Below are 19107 nucleotides of genomic sequence, written 5' to 3'. Positions count from 1 at the left end.
CGAGTCAGGCGGGAAAAGTCAAGCCTGACTCAGATCGGACTCAGATCGCGGGGGCTCGGGGGGGTTCGGATTTCAGAAATCCGAACCCGCTCACCCCTAGTGTTTTCACACCCTTTTCAAATTATTTTAGTATCACCTAAAGTTACTTAGGGACCTATTCATGATGTGATTTTATTGGGATCTGAATGGACCCCGATAGTTAACATTCTAACTCGCCGTGGCCACCGGAGCAATTCATCATTGGTCTGGCGCGGTGGCAGCTGATGTGAAATCAGCTGTCCCTGTGAGCGGCTTCACTGCTCCTTTTCGGAGCAGTGAATCTTTTCACTGCTCCTGTCGGAGCAGTGACGGCGGTGCGCATGCGCGACCTACAGGTCACACATGCACACAAGAGCCCCGACATCCGGCGGAAGTAGCCGGACAGGGGCAGAGGGATCCGAAATTATCCCTTCTCGCAACCCGGACCTTCTTCCCATAGGGAAGAGCGGGTAGCGATCCACAAGTGGTGGTATTCACCATCTGAAGATGACGAATGCTCCCGCAGTCAAGCTCCGAAAAAATAATATTTTCGGAGCTTGATGAATTCTGTCCCCATTCTAGGGTATGGGGACAGCGGGTCATTCCGCAAACAGAAGGTAAGTAGGCGATATCTGTGATACTAGTGTATGGGGTGGATATCTGTGATATCTCCTGCTTTACCTTCTTAATGTATGGCCCGAATATTTAATTTTCACAATTGCAGGTGAAAATTTGCTTTTTCACCTGCTTTTGTGAAAATTAAGTGATGATGAATAGGCCCCTAAAGGGCAATTGGAGTAGAGTTTGTAACACTATGTGTGCACACTATGTGATGTAATTACCGCAGTGCCAACCGACTGCCGCTCAGCTGGTCTCCGTTCACCCAGTTTGATGTTGTCCGCTGGCTGGCGTGATTTAGCTGGTATTTCTCCCCGACACTTGCCCTGCGAGGAAAGGCTGGAAAATATTTCCTGGAATTGCGGATTTACCCACAACAGAAGGATAGTGTCCTACGGTGATGGTTTGAATATAATCGCAGAAACCGCGGCTTTAAACACAGTGGTGCAGTGGTGCCGGTATATGGCAAGTGGTCCCTCCAGAACAGCTTCTCAAAAGAAGCATGCAGCAATGTCCGCTGGTTTGATACGAGCAGTGGCTGGATTCAATCCCGGCTGGAGGCTAAAGTGAAAGGTCAACGCGTTTCGTCCCTAGTTCCTGTCTTGAGAGAGTCTATATATAACATTTTCTGCTATTGAAAGTGTTATATAAAATGTATGTAGAAATATTAATTGTGGAAACAATCTTCGTCTTTCTATAACACAAAACTTTTTATTTTGTTTTTCGCCAAGATATATGGTGTCCAGTTGCCAAATCAGATAGTTGTTGACAAAAAGTTTCCTTATTAGCAAATGTTTTTTAAAATTTACTTTGCATGCAAAAAATATTATGAGGGCATGGTTGTGCCCTTATATTAAGGCTGAATCAAATAAGCGGAATTCTCCCATAGGGAATTCCTGAGAGGGGGCCATGGTGTTTAAGGGGCTACAACCCAAAAGTTAGTGGATGTACTGAGCTGAAATTTGGCAAGGATGCGTAGAACCGTCGCCTGGTGCGGCTTGTCAAATTTCAGGTAAAAAAATATTAAAATGAGTAATTGAGAACAATCTAAAGTTGATAATGACAGCGCTTTTCTTACATTGCCTGTCTGTTAAAAACTGCCATTTTTCTGCTTTAGCCTATGGGGGATTTTTGGGAAGGCATAACTCAGGGTAGAGGATGAATTAAGACTTGGGGTTTGTTTTATTCCAGTGTAGGGCATTTTGGGCTTCAACTTGTTGCACATGCTCAGTAGGTGGCCTCCTGCAGGGGGTGTATAGTGGCTTCACACATGCCTGCCTTTTATACTCCTATACACAGCTGGTGGGGTGATCCTCAGTGGCTGCAGAACACAAAATGTAAATCCAGTATGTGGGTGGTTGGTGTTGCCTATGACTTTAACTCGCCTCTCCTGAAATGACATGTGGAAGTACAAGGCCCAGCACACCATAAGCCGCTGGTAGGATATCCTCTGAGAGTTGCAGCTACAGGTTAAACACCGTTCCAGCCCGCTGGGCACAGTGTCAGTGACTGACAGACACAGCACCAGTTTTCCACCCATCTGCATCACTTTGTCCAGTCCCCCCCATCTGTGCTGTTTAATCTTCCCCCCCTCTCCACGCCTTTCTGTCTCCTCCCCCTATCCACACCACTCTTATCCCATCTGCGCAGCTCTGTCTTCTGCTCAGACCTCAGTTGCATAGACTGCATGCGTGTATTCCAATGAGCACACAATTCTGTGAATTAGCAGCTCCACCATTTCGTGAGTGACAGCAATCTCACTTTGTGAGAGTGCTGAATCTGCAGTTAACTACAGGGTGTGATGGCATAACATATCTGTATTGCGCAAGGAACACGTCCATTAAGGCATCAGCCTTAATGATCGGAATTTCATTGTTTTTTTGAGTTTGAGTGGCAGAAATTCAGTAGGTTTTTGAAATTTCAGATCATGTCTAAGAAGCCTTAATGTGATATGTGAAACTGTAAGGTTTTTTGTCTATGGAAAATATATATATATGTATGTATGTATGTGTATATATATATATATACATATATATATATATATTCACCCATTGCATTGCAACATGGTTTGTTCAGGAGCGATGGTGAAACTTTTGTAACTTTGGTCCCAACTCTGAATCAGGCCCACAGTGCCTTATAGCATGATCAAAAAGTATAAGCAGAGGTGTATATTATAATGGGTGCAGGGTTTGTGGTGTACATAGGCCCATTGGTCCAGGGGCCACCACCACACAACCTGCACTCATTTATTCAATACTTACCTCTCTGGAGTCCCTTGTCGGCGGTAGCATCACTGTACAAGTCACCTAGAGAATGGAAGCGCAGTAGGGAAATCACCAGGAAAATGGCTGCCAGTGCACTGCCAGCTGCCGCTTAGAGAGGAGGGGGGCCTGGACGGAGACTGCACATGGCCCTTCTCTTTTTTAATATGCCCTTGGGTGTAAGTATGTGTTGTATTCATTCTCCTACAGTTATCTTTAGAACATTTGCACTTTTGGAAATGTTTTCCCAGGCTAAAGCATTATTATTTTATTTTGCATTAAAATAATTAAATTTATATTGAAAGTGTTTGTGACCCTATTTCACTATGTATTATTGATAACCATCATACTTTGATCTCTCTATAGGAATGGAACCTTGATTGGCAGTCTTGGGGAAGACAAAAAATATGACTTCAGTTTTCAACAAATTAGACATTTGCCTAGAACAGCAAAAATAAAAATGGTATGAGCTAGGTACATTCGAGGATTGTGTAGGACAATGAAACTTTAGAAAGACACACGTATGAAAATGTATATTCTGTATATTGAATGTTATAATGCAAGAATCATAGTAACAATACAAATTGGCAGTAAATTAACAAACACCTAGTAAACAAATCTACAGTATGCCTCTTGGTAAAAAGGAAAAAAAAAAAAAAAAAAAGATCAGTAAAAACAAAAAACTATGGGCCTGATTCAGACCCACTCGCGAGCGGCTGTACGCTCGCAAGTGGGTCGATGGTCTGCACTGAGCATGCGCACGACGGAGGGAGCTCCGTCGTGCGCATGCGCCAGACACGACGAGCGAAGGACTTTCCTTCGCTCGTTGTGTCCGATCAAAGGGGGCGTGCTGTCAATGTTGATTGACAGCACGCCCCCTTTGGTGGGCGTGCCGGGGGCGTGCCTCCCTGACGGGGGCGTTCCCACGGGAACGCCTCCCGTCAGAAGCCGGCCCACTGACATCACTAGTGATGTCAGTGGGAGTGATTTTGGCTCTGATAGAGCCAAAATCACTCCGGAGCTTGCGGTTGAAAACCTCAACCGCAGGCTCCGGCTCGCAATTTCGATGGTCGCGATGGTCACGACCATCGCGGCCATCAAAATGCACGCTCGTATAGCCTGTGGGTGGTAACCCACAGCTATACGAGCGTCCAGGAGGACGCTCCATGAAAAAGGAGCCCGGCCCTCATGCAGAGCGTGCGCTCTGCTCAGAGCGTACGGCTCTGAATGAGGGCCAATGTTCACATAATATTCCCTACAACAATGGTGCTGGGTATATATAAAGTTATTAGTCCCCTATTTGCAGTCCCTGCTCCTCTTTTTTTCTTCCCATGCTAATATTATCACTTCCTCATAAATATAATTACAGAAATGATGTGCCAATAAAGATATATTTTTAGCTATTTTTAGAGGCTTTTTGGCGTCTCCCCGATGAACCATTTTTAAATTGTAGAGACAGAGGCCCTGATTCAGAGCCGCTCGCTCTGAATCAGGGCCGGGCTATTTCTTTTTTTTTTAACGGCCTCCAGGCCGCTCGCATAGCTGTGGGTGACCACCCACAGCTATAGCGAGCGGCCAGGAAGATGGTCGCGATGGTCAAGACCAGCACGATCATCGGGCTTGCGACGAGACCCTTGTGGTAGGGTCTCGTTGCCGCAAGCCCCAGAGAGATTTCGGCTCCAACAGAGGCGAAATCTCTCCCACTGACATCATTCGTGATGTCAGTGGGGCCGGCCCCAGACGGAGGCGTTCACATGGGAACGCCTCCGTTTGGGCAGCCACTCCCCCGGCCCGCATACCAAAGGGGGCGTCCTGTCACTCAACATCAACAGCACGCCCCTTTGGTGCGAGACCCAGAGCGACGGCTTGCCCGTCGATATCCGGGTCTTGCGCACTGGCCCACCATCGACCCGGTTGCGAGCGCACAGCGCTTGCGACCGGGTCTGAATCAGGCCCAGAGACACTTGTCTCTATCTCTGAACTGCCGCGATCAGCAGTGGCTGCTGCTGCATAACATATGTACGAAATATACAGTACTGTCCAAAAGTTTTAGGCAGGTGTGCAAAAAATGCTGCAAAGTAAGAATGCTTTCAAAAATAGAAATGTTAATAGTTTAATTTATCAATTAACAAAATGCAAAGTGAATGGACAAAAGAAAAATCTGAATCAAATCAATATTTGGTGTGACCACCCTTTGCCTTCAAAACAGCATGAATTCTTCTAGGTACACTTGCACACAGTTTTTGAAGGAACTCGGCAGGGAGGTTGTTCCAAACATCTTGGAGAGCTAACCACAGATCTTCTGTTGATGTAGGCTTGCTCAAATCCTTCTGTCTCTTCATGTAATCCCAGACAGACCTGATGATGTTGAGATTAGGGCTCATCACTTCCACGACTCCTTGTTCTTCTTTACGCTGAAGATGGTTCCTAATGACATTGGCTGTATGTTTGGGGTCATTGTCCAGCTGCAGAATACATTTGGAGCAAATCAGACGCCTCCCTGATGGTATTACATGATGGATAAGTACCTACCTGTATTTCTCAGCATTGAGGACACCATTAATCCTGACCAAATCCCCAGCTCCATTTCCTAAAATGCAGCCCCAAACTTACAAGGAACCTCCACCATGCTTCACTGTTGTCTGGAGACACTCATTATTGTACCGCTCTCCAGCCCTTCTGTGAACAAACTGCCTTCTGTTATAGACAAATATTTAACATTTTGACTCATCAGTCCAGAGCACCTGCTGCCATGTTTCTGCACCCCAGTTCCTATGTTTTCGTGCATAGTTGAGTCACTTGGCCATGTCAAATGTATTGCTTTTGGCTGCAATCCTTCCATGAAGACCACTTCTGGACAGATTTCTCAGAACAGTAGATGGATGTACCATTGGTTTCTGTCAGTTCTGAGCCAAAGGGCTGGAGAGCGGTACAATAATGAGTGTCTGCAGGCAACAGTGAAGCATGGTGGAGGTTCCTTGTAAGTTTGGGGCTGCATTTCAGCAACTGGAGTTGGGCATTTGGTCAGGATTAATGGTGTCCTCAATGCTGAGAAATACAGGCAGGTACTTATCCATCATGCAATACCATCAGGGAGGCGTCTGATTGGCTCCAAATTTATTCTGCTGCAGGACAACAACCTCATACATACAGTCAATGTCATAAAGAACCATCTTCAGCGTAAAGAACAACAAGGAGTCCTGGAAGTGATAATATGGCTCCTACAGAGCCCTGCTCTCAACATCATCAGGTCTGTGTGGGATTACATGAAGAGACAGAAGGATTTCAGCAAGCCTACATCCACAGAAGATCTGTGGTTAGTTCTCCAAGATATTTGGAACAACCTCCCAGCTGAGCTCCTCCTTGCTGAGTATACTATATATTTATGTAAATAGCCAGAATAGCCGGCACTCCAATAAAGATAAACAGCCAATCTGGGTGCCCCTCCAAATTAAAGTAATACAATGCAGTCAGTGAAAGGCACTCCAGGAGATTTATATAGAAATCCAATGATAGAAAAAATGACTCGGACTACCGAGTGAGTTCAACGTTTTATGAATTACTTTGTACAGCTATTTGTACTGTACTGTTTTACCCTGTATTGTCTTATCCTTTTGCTCTCTGTACGGCACTGCGGAAGACTTGTGGCTCCCTATGAATAAAATGTAATAATAATATTTTGTCTATAGCCGTAAATAAATTTGTCCTCTATCAACAGGGCGATCAGATAGTGGTTGAATGTGTATCCACCACAATGGACAGAGAAAGTGTCACATTTGTAAGTATCATTGTCTCACTTAGCGATGGCTCTCTCTTAGGTCCGGATTCAATTAATGGCGAAATTGGACGTTTTCTCCTCCCTCTGCGAAATTGGCTGACTTTCACCAAAGAACTAGAGAAAACGGGAGGGCCGGAAATAACTGAAAAATTTTGGAAGTTGCGTCTGTACCCCAAAAAAATGGCTGACGTACATCAGGATTTATTGTATAAGTGTACGATTGGCTGTAATAAAAGTATTTTGGGGACTTAAATTGCATAGGTTGGCGGTAATTTGCGTATACGGATAAACTTTTAAATATGCTAGAAAGCAATATTTTCGTGGGGGTACGTTAAAATGGGTGCAAGTATATTTTCGTGTCGTAAGAGCGCAATTTTAAAAACGTTGAAAAAACGCCTGCTGTGGCCACGTGTGATGTTTAAAACACTTGACATATCCATACCGCCCCCGAAAAACAAGACCCAATATACATTAAAGCCATTTTAAATGTTTTTTTTTTTTTTCTCCAAAAATTTGACTGGTCGTTTTTCGACAAAGTACGCAATTTACGAAAGAATGTTGGGGCATTTATCATTGGGGGGGTCCAAAGGGTTCTGGAAGAAATCCCCACATTTTTAGCAAAATAGAAATTTTGCTTTTTTTTTTTCTCCTGAACTGAGGTGGAGAAAACTTTTCGCCTGTTTTTTCCCCATTTCCGCCTGTTTTTTGACGAAAGCAGACGATTTTGCCGCAAATTGAATATGCCCCTTGATCTGAAGTTCCACGAAAAGCCATATTGGTAATTTTAAAACACCCACTAAGGCAGTGGTTCCAAAACTATGCGCCGTGCCACCCTGGGGTGCCTCGGGACACTTGCAGGGGTGCACCAAATCAAATTATCTATGGCCAATGTTATATAGATATATGGACAAACAGAAGTGCAAACTTGTCCATCACCACATAACACAACTGACCCTAACGATGACAGGGCAGCACAATTTACATCACTTTACTACTTTATTTATTTTTTGTCTGAATTTCTCAATAACAAAGTAGATTGGTTGCTATGGGCAACATCACCACTTCTAAAAACTCTCACTTTAGTAAATATATACCCCTAAGGGTTTGTCTCAGGAATTGTCCCCATTGCAAAGGTCGGGGTGACTATGTATGAGATGAGTGTGATATAGAAATGTGTACGTGCGCATGTGTATGAGTCTCACTGCGCTTGCTTCAGGCTTCATTACCGTTGTTGCTTGCAGTAAGGATTCATATGCAAAGTGATTGACAGGCAGGGGCAGTTTGTGGACAGCAACGGGGGTAGCGACTCCAGCGTAGATGTGGAGCGACTATTTTTGGAGCCTGTCGCCGCCTGTAACTGGGATCTCGTACGCAGTAAAAATGGCTCTTGTGTCTCAGTTTCTGCTCCATTGTGGGAAATTATGGGGTTACTCAGAAGTCTTATAATCGACAAATCTGCGACCGATCTGCGTCATTGTACGCAGTCATTTGGATATGCAGAGCCACCGGAGGCTGCCTCAATTCAAATCCCGGCGGCTGCATCGCTTGCAAATTTTCACACAGCCGCTCTCTGAACATATAAAGCACGCCACTCAAAGTATGACTCTTAGGGGTCTATTTACTAAGCAGTGTTAGGAGACAGAGTGAAAAGTGATAAGGTACCAGCCAATCAGCTCCCAACTGCCATCTCACAGGCTGTGTTTGAAAAATGACAGTTGGGAGCTGATTGGCTGGTACCTTATCACTTTTCACTCTGTCTCCTAACACTGCTTAGTAAATAGACCCCTTAAGCTCGGTACACACGTAAACTGTTGATTGGTTGGAATGAAAATCTGGTAAGGGCTGAAAGCAAATGACAATCAGCAATTTGCTCCCAAATGACGGAAAATGGATGAAAACTGTTGTTTGAACAAATTGTTTAGATCAAACATTTAACAAACTTGTCTGACGACCATTTTCATCTGTTTTCTAGCATTTAGGAGTAAATTGCAGATCATCAGTTACTCCCATACGTTACCAGATTTTAATTCCAACCAATCAACTAGTTGGGTGGTTGGACAGATAATCTTTACGTGTGTACCCAGCCTAAGGGGGAGATGTACTAAAGCCTTGGAGAGTGATAAAGTGGAGATAAAGTACCAGCCAATCAGCTCCTAACTGCCATGTAACAGGCTGTGTTTGAAAAATGACAGGAGCCGATTGGTCCGTACTTTATGTCTCTCCACTTTATCACTCTCAAAGGCTTAGTACATCTACCCCCAAATCTCCAGCACATCCAAAGCATCGGGAGAGAAACAGATAATTTTGCAAGAGGGAAAAGGCCCAAATTGTTCACGCTCCAATCCTGAAACTAATTTGAATCATACTTGCCGACTATCTGGCTGCTCCTTCCGGGAGGGAGTAGTCAGATCGACAGAACAGGGGGCGTGGCCAGCAAAAGGGTGCATGGCCGGAGTGGTTGAGGTCCTTTTGCGGGTGTGACAGGGGGCGGGCCACATGATCGCGTCATTTTGGCCTGGCCCCCTGTTTCACAATGCTTGTTTTTTCGGCATTGTGTAGTGGGGCGGGGCCAAAATTACGCGACAGCGGCCACCCCGCTGCAGGGGTTTAACAGGTATTGGCGCGGGGGGGACAGGGGATCGGCGGCAGGCGGGAGGCTTGCCTGCCTTTCCGGGGGGCAGGAGCTTCACCTATTTATCGGGAGGCTCCCGCCCGAATCGGGAGGGTAGTCAACCCTGATTTGAATATATTAGCCTTTTTAGTACTAAGGATGTTTGGGACTGATCCTCAACATAGGACTTAAAAAAAAAAGTGCTAAGCACAAGTCTCACTAGTCATAAGCACTGCAAGGAATTAAAAAGGAGGGGCATGCTTATAAAACACCCTCTGGCATTTACTGCTGTTGGGGCTAAGGGAAAATTCTTAAGGGCCAGCAAATTGGAAAAAAAAACACCCCCTACTGTAGGAATATATTTTTTATAAATAAAAAAAAATATTTAAATATATTTTTAAAAATACTTTTTAAACTTAAATTTTAAAAAAAAATTCCATTTATGCCCATGTGTAAATGCGCATGAAATTAATACATCTGTGCATCGCCTGTTTTTGGAGCTTCTGGAGCATGCACAGTGCGGAAAACATATAAGAGGTGGTGGGTGGGTGGGAAGAAAGAACCATGGTCTGGGTACTGTATGTCTGGTGATCTGGGCTTGCCAGTGAGGTGCAACCATGCCCCCGTGAAGCTATGCCCACTGCAGCATGTAACATAAAATCTGGACTTGGTCACGCCCCCACATGCTTGGCCACACCTCCAAGCATCGGGGCCTGACAGATCTTTTGATGGCCCTGCTTAGAGATACCTTTCCTTTCTATTAAGCAGATAATACTTGCAGTGCATGTGAATAACATTTATCTCCATAGGGAGGACCAGGCACCTTAAATGAAATGTGTGTTGGATTCCTGTTCTATTATCCGGACATTCCAATCGCTACCTGCTGGAGTTACCAGGATCTTCACCATGTGACGGACGCCCTGGGGCTGGAACGGGCAGACAAGTGAGTTCCAGCTGGTCTAATAGAATGTGCGTATTGTATTTGGACGTATGAATTAATATTTTCATTGAACCCAGAGGCCTTAATCATGTGGATTTATCACACATTTTATATATATAGAAGGAAAAAAATAGGCACTCCCAATACACTAACATTTCTACCAGGTGCCTGAATGAACAAAGTAATACAAATTGAATAAACAATAGAACTTCAGTAAATGTATCCTAAAAAGGTAGTTTATTAGCGCAATATGCAACATTTTAGTTCTCTGTGGACGCTTTATCCAGCTTGTGAAACTGACCACCTGGGCTAGACGGCTTTATTTAGGGCAAGAGGGAACTGTCAGAATCAGGGAAAAGAGAAGACATGCGTCTAATAACATCCAATTAGAACAGAGCTGGGATGGAGCACAGGCTTTATAAAGGTGCTAGTTTCTGTGGGGTAAACTACGGTGGTGAACTATATTACATTAGAGCTAGCAATCTCTATACGAGAATCGGATGAGTGTGTTGCTATCCTGACAATTTAATTCCAAAGTGTTCCACTAGAATTGCGTTGCGCCATTTTGAAGTTGTCAGTTATATATATGTATATGCTTGGCTGTGTGTGTATTTTTATATGAGTCCATTTAGGGAGCATGCTCTTCTCTCGAAGGACTATTAACAGTACCTAGAATCTCCCGGAATTTGAGCTTTCAGTTTTGGTGCTCCAACCTTATGGAACTCCCTTCCCCGCACAGTTCGAGAGGCCTCCACTCTAGAATCCTTCAAAAATAGACTCAAGACTCACCTATTCACCCAAGCATTTCACTAATGTCCTTTGTTTAAGCTTGTTTTGTACTGTAAAGGCAAATGTAAAGCACTTTGAGTCCTTTAGGAGTAAAGCGCTATATAAAATTATTATTATTATTCTCTCCACCAGTCCTTCCTCCAGCTGCCTCCTTGATCCCATTACCTCTCACCGGCCTTGTCTCCTCTCTCGTGTCTATTTTTCTTTCTTTCATCGCCTCTCAGTTCGCTCATTGCGTTCTCAAACTCAATATCTTCAGACCTAACGAATTGTTCTCCCCTTCTCCCAGGACCCACTCACCTCCCCTTCTCTCTTTTATATATTGAAAACACATCAACTCCTCTGTCCCCCATGTTCCTCAGCCTGGACCTTATCCTTGACCAAACCTTCACTCCCCACATCCGGTTACTCTCCCAATAACACCACTTCCACCTTCACATCTTGATTCATTACTCAACTATCTGACCATTCTCCTACTCTCTGTCCCAGTTCACCCTCCTGGTTAAAGCCTACCTTCCAACATGACCCGTTTCACCAGGTACAAAATGCTCCATTCCTGGATTTCCCACCTAATTTATGATTGCAGTCACCTGTGTTGATCTAGTTAATAGAAGGCAAATACATGTGATTGGTGAAACCATATATTCTCAAACTCTGAGGGCCATTCAGACCCGGATGCTAAGCTGTGCTCTCTCGCATTTAAAAGGGGCCGGGTATGCAAAATCCGCAATCACACTTTCTGGTGTAAGAACGCCCTTCTATGTCTTAGAGAGCGACGGCAGAGTGAGCGCACGCCGGTATAAAGACGCCATCTTTTCTTTCTTAACACACGTCATCTCCAGGAAGTGTATGATTAATCAGAACCATCGAGAGCCATCGGAGCTGCACGCAGCGCTTTAGATAGACCCTACCCCACTGCAAGCACTGCGATCACTGCAGGCTGAGATACAACCAAGTGACGTGTACAATGACGCTTCCATGCTAATTATGCACACCCATAAAATGCCGTTTTGACGCCCAGACATGCCTGCGTTCGCAGCACTACTCCCCCCATTCACAAGCACCTTCCCCTGTTACCACCCACAAAGGCAAACGCAGGGGGGGTTTCCGGTTGCCTGGAAACCCCCCTTCCAAGCCCACACCACAATAGAAATAGCATATAATACTAAAGTTGCATTTTTTTAAGATCCCCTCAGTGTCACAAATTAAATAATTAGCACCACCTGTTGATCTTTTAATATGTCTGAGCCAGTAATAAATACACCTGTGCACTGACTAGGAGATCTGGAAAACATGCACTGTTAGGGGTGCACTGATATAGACCATGGATAGGGTTAATTAGTAATACTGTATAATAATGAACTAGCCAGAACATAAAGAGACCAATCTGTACATATATGTCCAGGGCAGTGCAAGGTTCTTTTGCTGCCCCCTAGATTCCCGAACTTGCTGAAATTATCTCGAAAGGAGCCCACATCTGAAATAAAAACATTCAGCTCAGGCAGGATGGCCCTACATACACATATAATGGAATAATGTGATTGTTGGTCCTGTATATGTCAGGGACTCAGCTGACTTCACTGGAGCAGCGGCGCCACTCACCACAGAAGTGTTCAGCTGTCACCGATGCACTCACCGAATCCCGGTAGTAGTGTAGATCCTCTGTCAGCTGCTGCAGCCTGACCCTCCCTGACGGTGCTGGGGGACACCATTGGACTTTATATTCCCCCTCTATGCCCACTTGGATTGTAGGGAATGACGTTGGACACTGCTGATGATGTCATGATCAGTCTACGGAAGGGGATCTAGCTGTTACCATTGGACTTGACCCTGACAGCCCTGCTGGCTGCAGGGACAATGCGGGAGAAGGACTCATGGGGCCCAGGGGAAGGACGCAGTGGGCTATGCACCAATCAGAGGAGTCAGTGTCCGGGATGGGGGTGAGGGACCAGTGAGTGATTGACAGTGGCTCACTTTCACTGACTGCAGCAGCATCGCATGTCGGGCTGTGGCGCCATATGTAGCTGCAGTTACAGTGGGGTTGGGCATAGAGGTGGCTGGTAAGACCCCCGCAGCCGCGCGCTAATGCCATATAAAAGAAGGACGTTATTCTTTTTTTTTTTTTGCTGAGGGAACTATGCAGCTCCCTCTGGTGGCCGGCGCTCTAGGCAGCTGCCTAAGGCTGCCTCATGGGAGCACCTGCCCTGAGTAGAAGGTAACCCGAACAGTACGTGACAATGGGCCCTGATTCAGGGAAGTACTCTATGCCAATGTTTTCATAGATGAGCGGTAACCTGCGCATCCGTCTGAGTCGCACTGCGCATGCGTCAAAGTCCATTACCTTAGTCGCATGTAGCGTTTTTTTTACGTGCAGAGTGATTGACAGTTAAAGGCCGTTTAGGGGAGGTAATGGGATGTGCAGCCGAAAAAACCCAGTCCTGTCGCTGTCTGCGAACAAAAACATGGCTACGGCATCTCAGTTCAGGCGGCCATTCTGTGCGATCACAGAGTTGCTCAGGCAGCCGATTATTGAGGGATCTGCACATGCGGCTGTGTATTTGTACAGAGTTGCTCAGATTTGCGATGGCGCCGGTGGGCTCCTCCAAAATAAATCCCGGTCGTCTGCGGCATTAGCATATTTTCGCATACCCTCTGCAACCAAAATTGCAGCAGCGACAGCAATAGCTCCTGTCAAACTTAATGCAGGAAGATTGTGGTGTAAAATGTGTATCTATATGGAACAAAGAGGCCGATTCAAACCTACTCGCTATAGTGTTCACTCTAGCTCCGGCGGCAAACAGGGAGCCGGAGACAGAGAGGGCACCTTTGTGCGCGCGCCTGAAAATGGGGTGTGCCCATTGAAAAGGGAGCATGTCTATAAGACGCATCCCCTTTTCGTCACTCTTGGGGGCATGCCCGGCACTTGCGGACACGCTGGGCAGCCCCCAAGCGCTGCAGATAGGGAGAATAGATGCCGGGTGCATGCACCCAGCATCTATTCTCTGGCGGGTCACCGCACATTTCTCCACCCGCGGGACACTGCAACCCGTGGGTGAAGACGGCACCCGCAGGCTGTGAGGGCAGGGCGCTTTTTGCCCTCTTTCTGGAGGGCAGGGTGCTTTTTGCCCTCCAGAAGGAGGGCAGGGCACCGCGCCCCACTAAAACAGCCTAGCGGGAACGCTACGCTAGATGCGTTCGCTCGCTCCAATGGGAACAAACATAGGATTCATGATACTGATAGGCTAATCGTTTCTCAAATTATAGTAGAGGTGCAGCGATTGGTCAGCAGTGGGTACAAGAGGACTGACCCACTACTGACTTTCATAAGGTTGGAACTGTGATCAAGCCTATCAGCGGCGAAACGCGCGTCAGACCTACATTTCTGGGTCACGTGATGCGCACACGTGACACCGGCTCTACAGCTACACACAGCGGCATGCACCGGCACTGCTATCAGCACTAACAGATGACATATCAGGAATGCACGCTGACCAGGTAAGTGGCGCATACCCCCTGCACTGCCTAGCGCATCAGGGCAGACGGCCACTAATACCTGACAGCTTATTTTACCTCATATTCTATACACTCACCGGACTCATGTCTCTTTCTCTGTAGCAATACAGTTTACTTTACAGAGGGACAAGCGATTGGCTATTCTGAATTATATTTTCAAGCATGTATGTTTAAGCAATAATAGCAGTTATCAGTTTAGTCATTTGACATCCCATGAGGTCTGTCCTGACGTCCTTAGTGCAGCTGTTTGTCATATTTTGTATACACTTTCTCTGATGGGAAATTGATTGACAAATAATCCCTTTTTCCAGTGCATATGGGCATACAAATAAAAATATATGTATGATTATCAATGTGAATCTATTCCACCAGGAAAGTGACACTATTATTTTTTGGTGATCCTTTCCTGATATAGTATGCCCATACTGTGTTAACAACAATATTAATATTTCTGGCCAAGAGGCAAATATTTTATACTTATGCCATCATAGTATTATTTCGCCTGGCTCCTTTTCAAATCCATAGTGGAGATATGTATCTCCTTTGATTTGTGTATATATGTATGTATTGTCCTGTCTGTTACAATTTTCTCTGTGTGCTTAATTAATTTTTTTACTATTATAAAGAGGAACTTTGACATCAGAGATTCATATATGTGTGGAGAATGCATCTCCCTCAATTCAAGCGTATATGTTAAACAGGCATGATATGCAAATACGGTTTTGATAGACAGGTATGATATATTGTATCGTGGCCAAAGGCGCATATATTTATATCATCCTGTTACACCATTGTATTTCCCTTGTTTTATTTATACACGTCCTGTTCATCTCTTTCAACATCATAAAGAGAGACATTATTGTCAGAGGTGATCTTCCCCGCAGGGAATGCATCTCCCTTATATTATGTATATATGCATATCCCCTTTATAGTTAAGCACGCCTTACAATAGTATTTATACGTATTGTGGTCCTGGGCACCTAAGAGGATTCACAGCATCACAGTATTATCTTGCCTGGCTTTTTGAATGATAATTATTTCTATTGATTCATTCATATAAATATTGTCTGTTTTTTTTGTCTGTTTAATTGTTTCTAGTTGCTCACCTTTTAACATCATGTTAGAATAAAAGTTAATTTTTAATTCGCTGATTGTAGCTACATCTCTATACCTATCGTGTGCCCCCACAAAGAGTCCTTTTTTCCTTTTCTCTTGTGGTTCTTATGTTATTTACTGACTCTGGGGAGCACCGTAGACTTTCCTATAGATGGCCTGTTAGACTGATGTCTCATGACCTTGGATAGGAATACTATGATACGTTCATGTGTGTGTATTTAATAAGTCTATTTTTAGGTATATAAGAGATACATCATCTATTACATCCTAACAGAATTTTCTCAGTGCGGGTCCAGTATACATTCCCTTGTACCTGTATATGTCAGAATTATTACATACATTATACTTCGTATGATGTATATTATAGCTGGTTAATTGCCGATTATGCCCTCTTCGTGGACTGGCCACACTTGCTTTAAATTCAAGCATTTGGAAACCCCCCTCTAGAAATCCTGCGTTTGACACTGACCCACATACGGCACTGTCTGTCACTCAAAGTAGTGTCCAGTCTGTGTACTACGAGCGCACAATTACCGATCGCAGTGAGTGCCTCGCGCATGCGCAGATGGGCGACTATCGGCCATAGCGTGCATTCGCGGCTTAGCGTCCGGGTTTGAATCAGGCACTCTGTCCTCAGTACCCCAAAAAGTTCAAAATACTTATGAAATAATTAGTTCCACCTGTGGATTTTTTTTTAAATGTGTCAGTGAGTAATGAGTACACCTGTTCAACTGCTGGGTGACCTGGGAAATGTGCCAGTGAGTAATGAGTACACCTGTGCAGCTACTGGGTGACCTGGGAAATGTGTCAGTGAGTAATGACTACACCTGTGCAGCTGCTGGGTGATCTTGGGAAATGTGAACTGTTTGGGGTCCTGAGGACTGATTTTAAGAACTAATTGATAAAACCATTGAGAATTTGGCTGTGAGCTGGAAACTAATATCATCAATGACATATGAAAGGGCCATTTTAATATTCATGTGTCATTTTCATATACAGTATACTTTATCTACACTTTATTTAGTACCCAGAATACATGTGATGATTGCAAAACGGTAACCGGAACCAATGCTATACGAGGCTTGTTTAAAATTGATTTCTGTTGCTGCTCTAAAGCTATCGGTCAAAGCCGCAGATCATCGATTGGATTTGATAAAGTGCCCATTAGTAAATACGCTCCTAGGACTAGTTGGACAAATCGGGTATGAGGAAGGGAACCAGATAGGATATTAGGGATTAGGTAATACAAATATACGTATGTCATACAAGTTTGAGAAATGTTACATGTTAATCAGGGGCGGCTCCTTACCTGTCTAGCCAGAGGGTCTACATTGCACATCCTACGTCTCCTGCCTTGCTATCCCGGTAATTGACGTCTGATGTCACCAGGAGGCGGAGCTTAAGTCCAGGGGGCGGGGGGGCAGTGGGCATGTGGAGGAAAGTGTGCAGATACTCAGTATTTGCAGTGCACAATACAGTCTCTGTGACCCCACTACACTATGAGGTCTCTAGGGGGCCTGGGTACTGACAGTAGATCATAACCGGTCGTCTCATGGAGGAAGAGGAACCTGAGGTGCTTGAAGAGCCGGATAGTGAGGATGGTAAGGGCACACTAAATACACACACAGCACACACCACACCATGCTCCAGGGACTCAGCTGACTTCACTGGAGCAGCGGCGCCACTCACCACAGAAGTGTTCAGCTGTCACCGATGCACTCACATGAGCTGCACTCACCGAATCCCTGTAGCAGTGTAGATCCTCTGTCAGCTGCTGCAGCCTGACCCTCCCTGACGGTGCTGGGGGACACCATTGGACTTTATATTCCCCCTCTATGCCCACTTGGATTGTAGGGAATGACGTTGGACACTGCTGATGATGTCATGATCAATCTACGGAAGGGGATCTAGCTGTTACCATTGGACTTGACCCTGACAGCCCTGCTGGCTGCAGGGACAATGCGGGGGAATGACTAATGGGGCCCAGGGGAAGGACGCAGTGGGCTATGCACCAATCAGAGGAGTCAGTGTCCGGGATGGGGGTGAGGGACCAGTGAGTGATTGACAGTGGCTCACTTTCACTGACTGCAGCAGCATCGCATGTCGGGCTGTGGCGCCATATGCAGCTGCAGTTACAGTGGGGTTGGGCATAGAGGTGGCTGGTAAGACCCCCGCAGCCGCGCGCTAATGCCATATAAAAGAACGACGTTATTCCTTTTTTTTTTTTTGCTGAGGGAACTATGCAGCTCCCTCTGGTGGCCGGCGCTCTAGGCAGCTGCCTAAGGCTGCCTCATGGGAGCACCTGCCCTGAGTAGAAGGTAACCCGAACAGTACGTGACAATGGGCCCTGATTCAGGGAAGTACTCTGCCAATGTTTTCATAGATGAGCGGTAACCTACGCATCCGTCTGAGTCGCACTGCGCATGCGTCAAAGTCCATTACCTTAGTCGCATGTAGCGATTTTTTTACACGCAGAGTGATTGACAGTTAAAGGCCGTTTAGGGGAGGTAATGGGATGTGCAGCCGAAAAAACCCAGTCCTGTCGCTGTCTGCGAACAAAAACATGGCTACGGCATCTCAGTTCAGGCGGCCATTCTGTGTGATCACAGAGTTGCTCAGGAAGCCGATTATTGAGGGATCTGCACATGCGGCTGTGTATTTGTACAGAGTTGCTCAGATTTGCGATGGCGCCGGTGGGCTCCTCCAAAATAAATCCCGGTCGTCTGCGGCATTAGCATATTTTCGCATACCCTCTGCAACCAAAATTGCAGCAGCGACAGCAATAGCTCCTGTCAAACTTAATGCAGGAAGATTGTGGTGTAAAATGTGTATCTATATGGAACAAAGAGGCCGATTCAAACCTACTCGCTATAGTGTTCACTCTAGCTCCGGCGGCAAACAGGGAGCCGGAGACAGAGAGGGCACCTTTGTGCGCGCGCCTGAAAATGGGGTGTGCCCATTGAAAAGGGAGCATGTCTATAAGACGCATCCCCTTTTCGTCACTCTTGGGGGCATGCCCGGCACTTGCGGACACGCTGGGCAGCCCCCAAGTGCTGCAGATAGGGAGAATAGATGCCGGGTGCATGCGCCCAGCATCTATTCTCTGGCGGTGACCGGGTCACCGCACAATTCTCCACCCGCGGGACACTGCAACCCGTGGGTGAAGACGGCACCCGCAGGCTGTGAGGGCAGGGCGCTTTTTGCCCTCTTTCTGGAGGGTAGGGTGCTTTTTGCCCTCCAGAAGGAGGGCAGGACACCGCGCCCCACTAAAACAGACTAGCGGGAACGCTACGCTAGATGCGTTCACTCGCTCCATGCGTATGCAAATTCGTCAAGGCAGACGATCGCACGCCAAGGCATTAGCACACCTACTGTCTTGACGTGCGATCACATTGTGTATGCAGACGCCCACCAGCCAGTCTAAAGACTCTGATAGATCGTAATTAATCTTCTGTGGGTAATC

At 45.8% G+C, this 19107-nt stretch overlaps 1 protein-coding gene across 1 annotated transcript in view; it reads left to right on the top strand.

Moving 5' to 3' along the window:
• The window catches only part of LOC148477855 (putative DBH-like monooxygenase protein 2), a 119045-nt gene that overhangs the window by 89253 nt on the left and 10685 nt on the right, over positions 1 to 19107 (top strand). Inside the window, exons 9-11 of the mRNA XM_088456066.1 lie at positions 3264 to 3360; positions 6616 to 6675; positions 10096 to 10229. Coding sequence (XP_088312192.1) covers positions 3264 to 3360; positions 6616 to 6675; positions 10096 to 10229 — 291 coding nt within the window. The remainder of the gene's footprint in view (positions 1 to 3263; positions 3361 to 6615; positions 6676 to 10095; positions 10230 to 19107) is intronic.

Source organism: Taudactylus pleione, unplaced genomic scaffold (genome assembly GCF_031769625.1).
Source record: "Taudactylus pleione unplaced genomic scaffold, aTauple2 ptg000685l, whole genome shotgun sequence".
NCBI lineage: Eukaryota > Metazoa > Chordata > Amphibia > Anura > Myobatrachidae > Taudactylus > Taudactylus pleione.
Note: the sequence above shows the minus strand (reverse complement) of the source record. Positions and strands in the feature narration are given on the sequence as shown.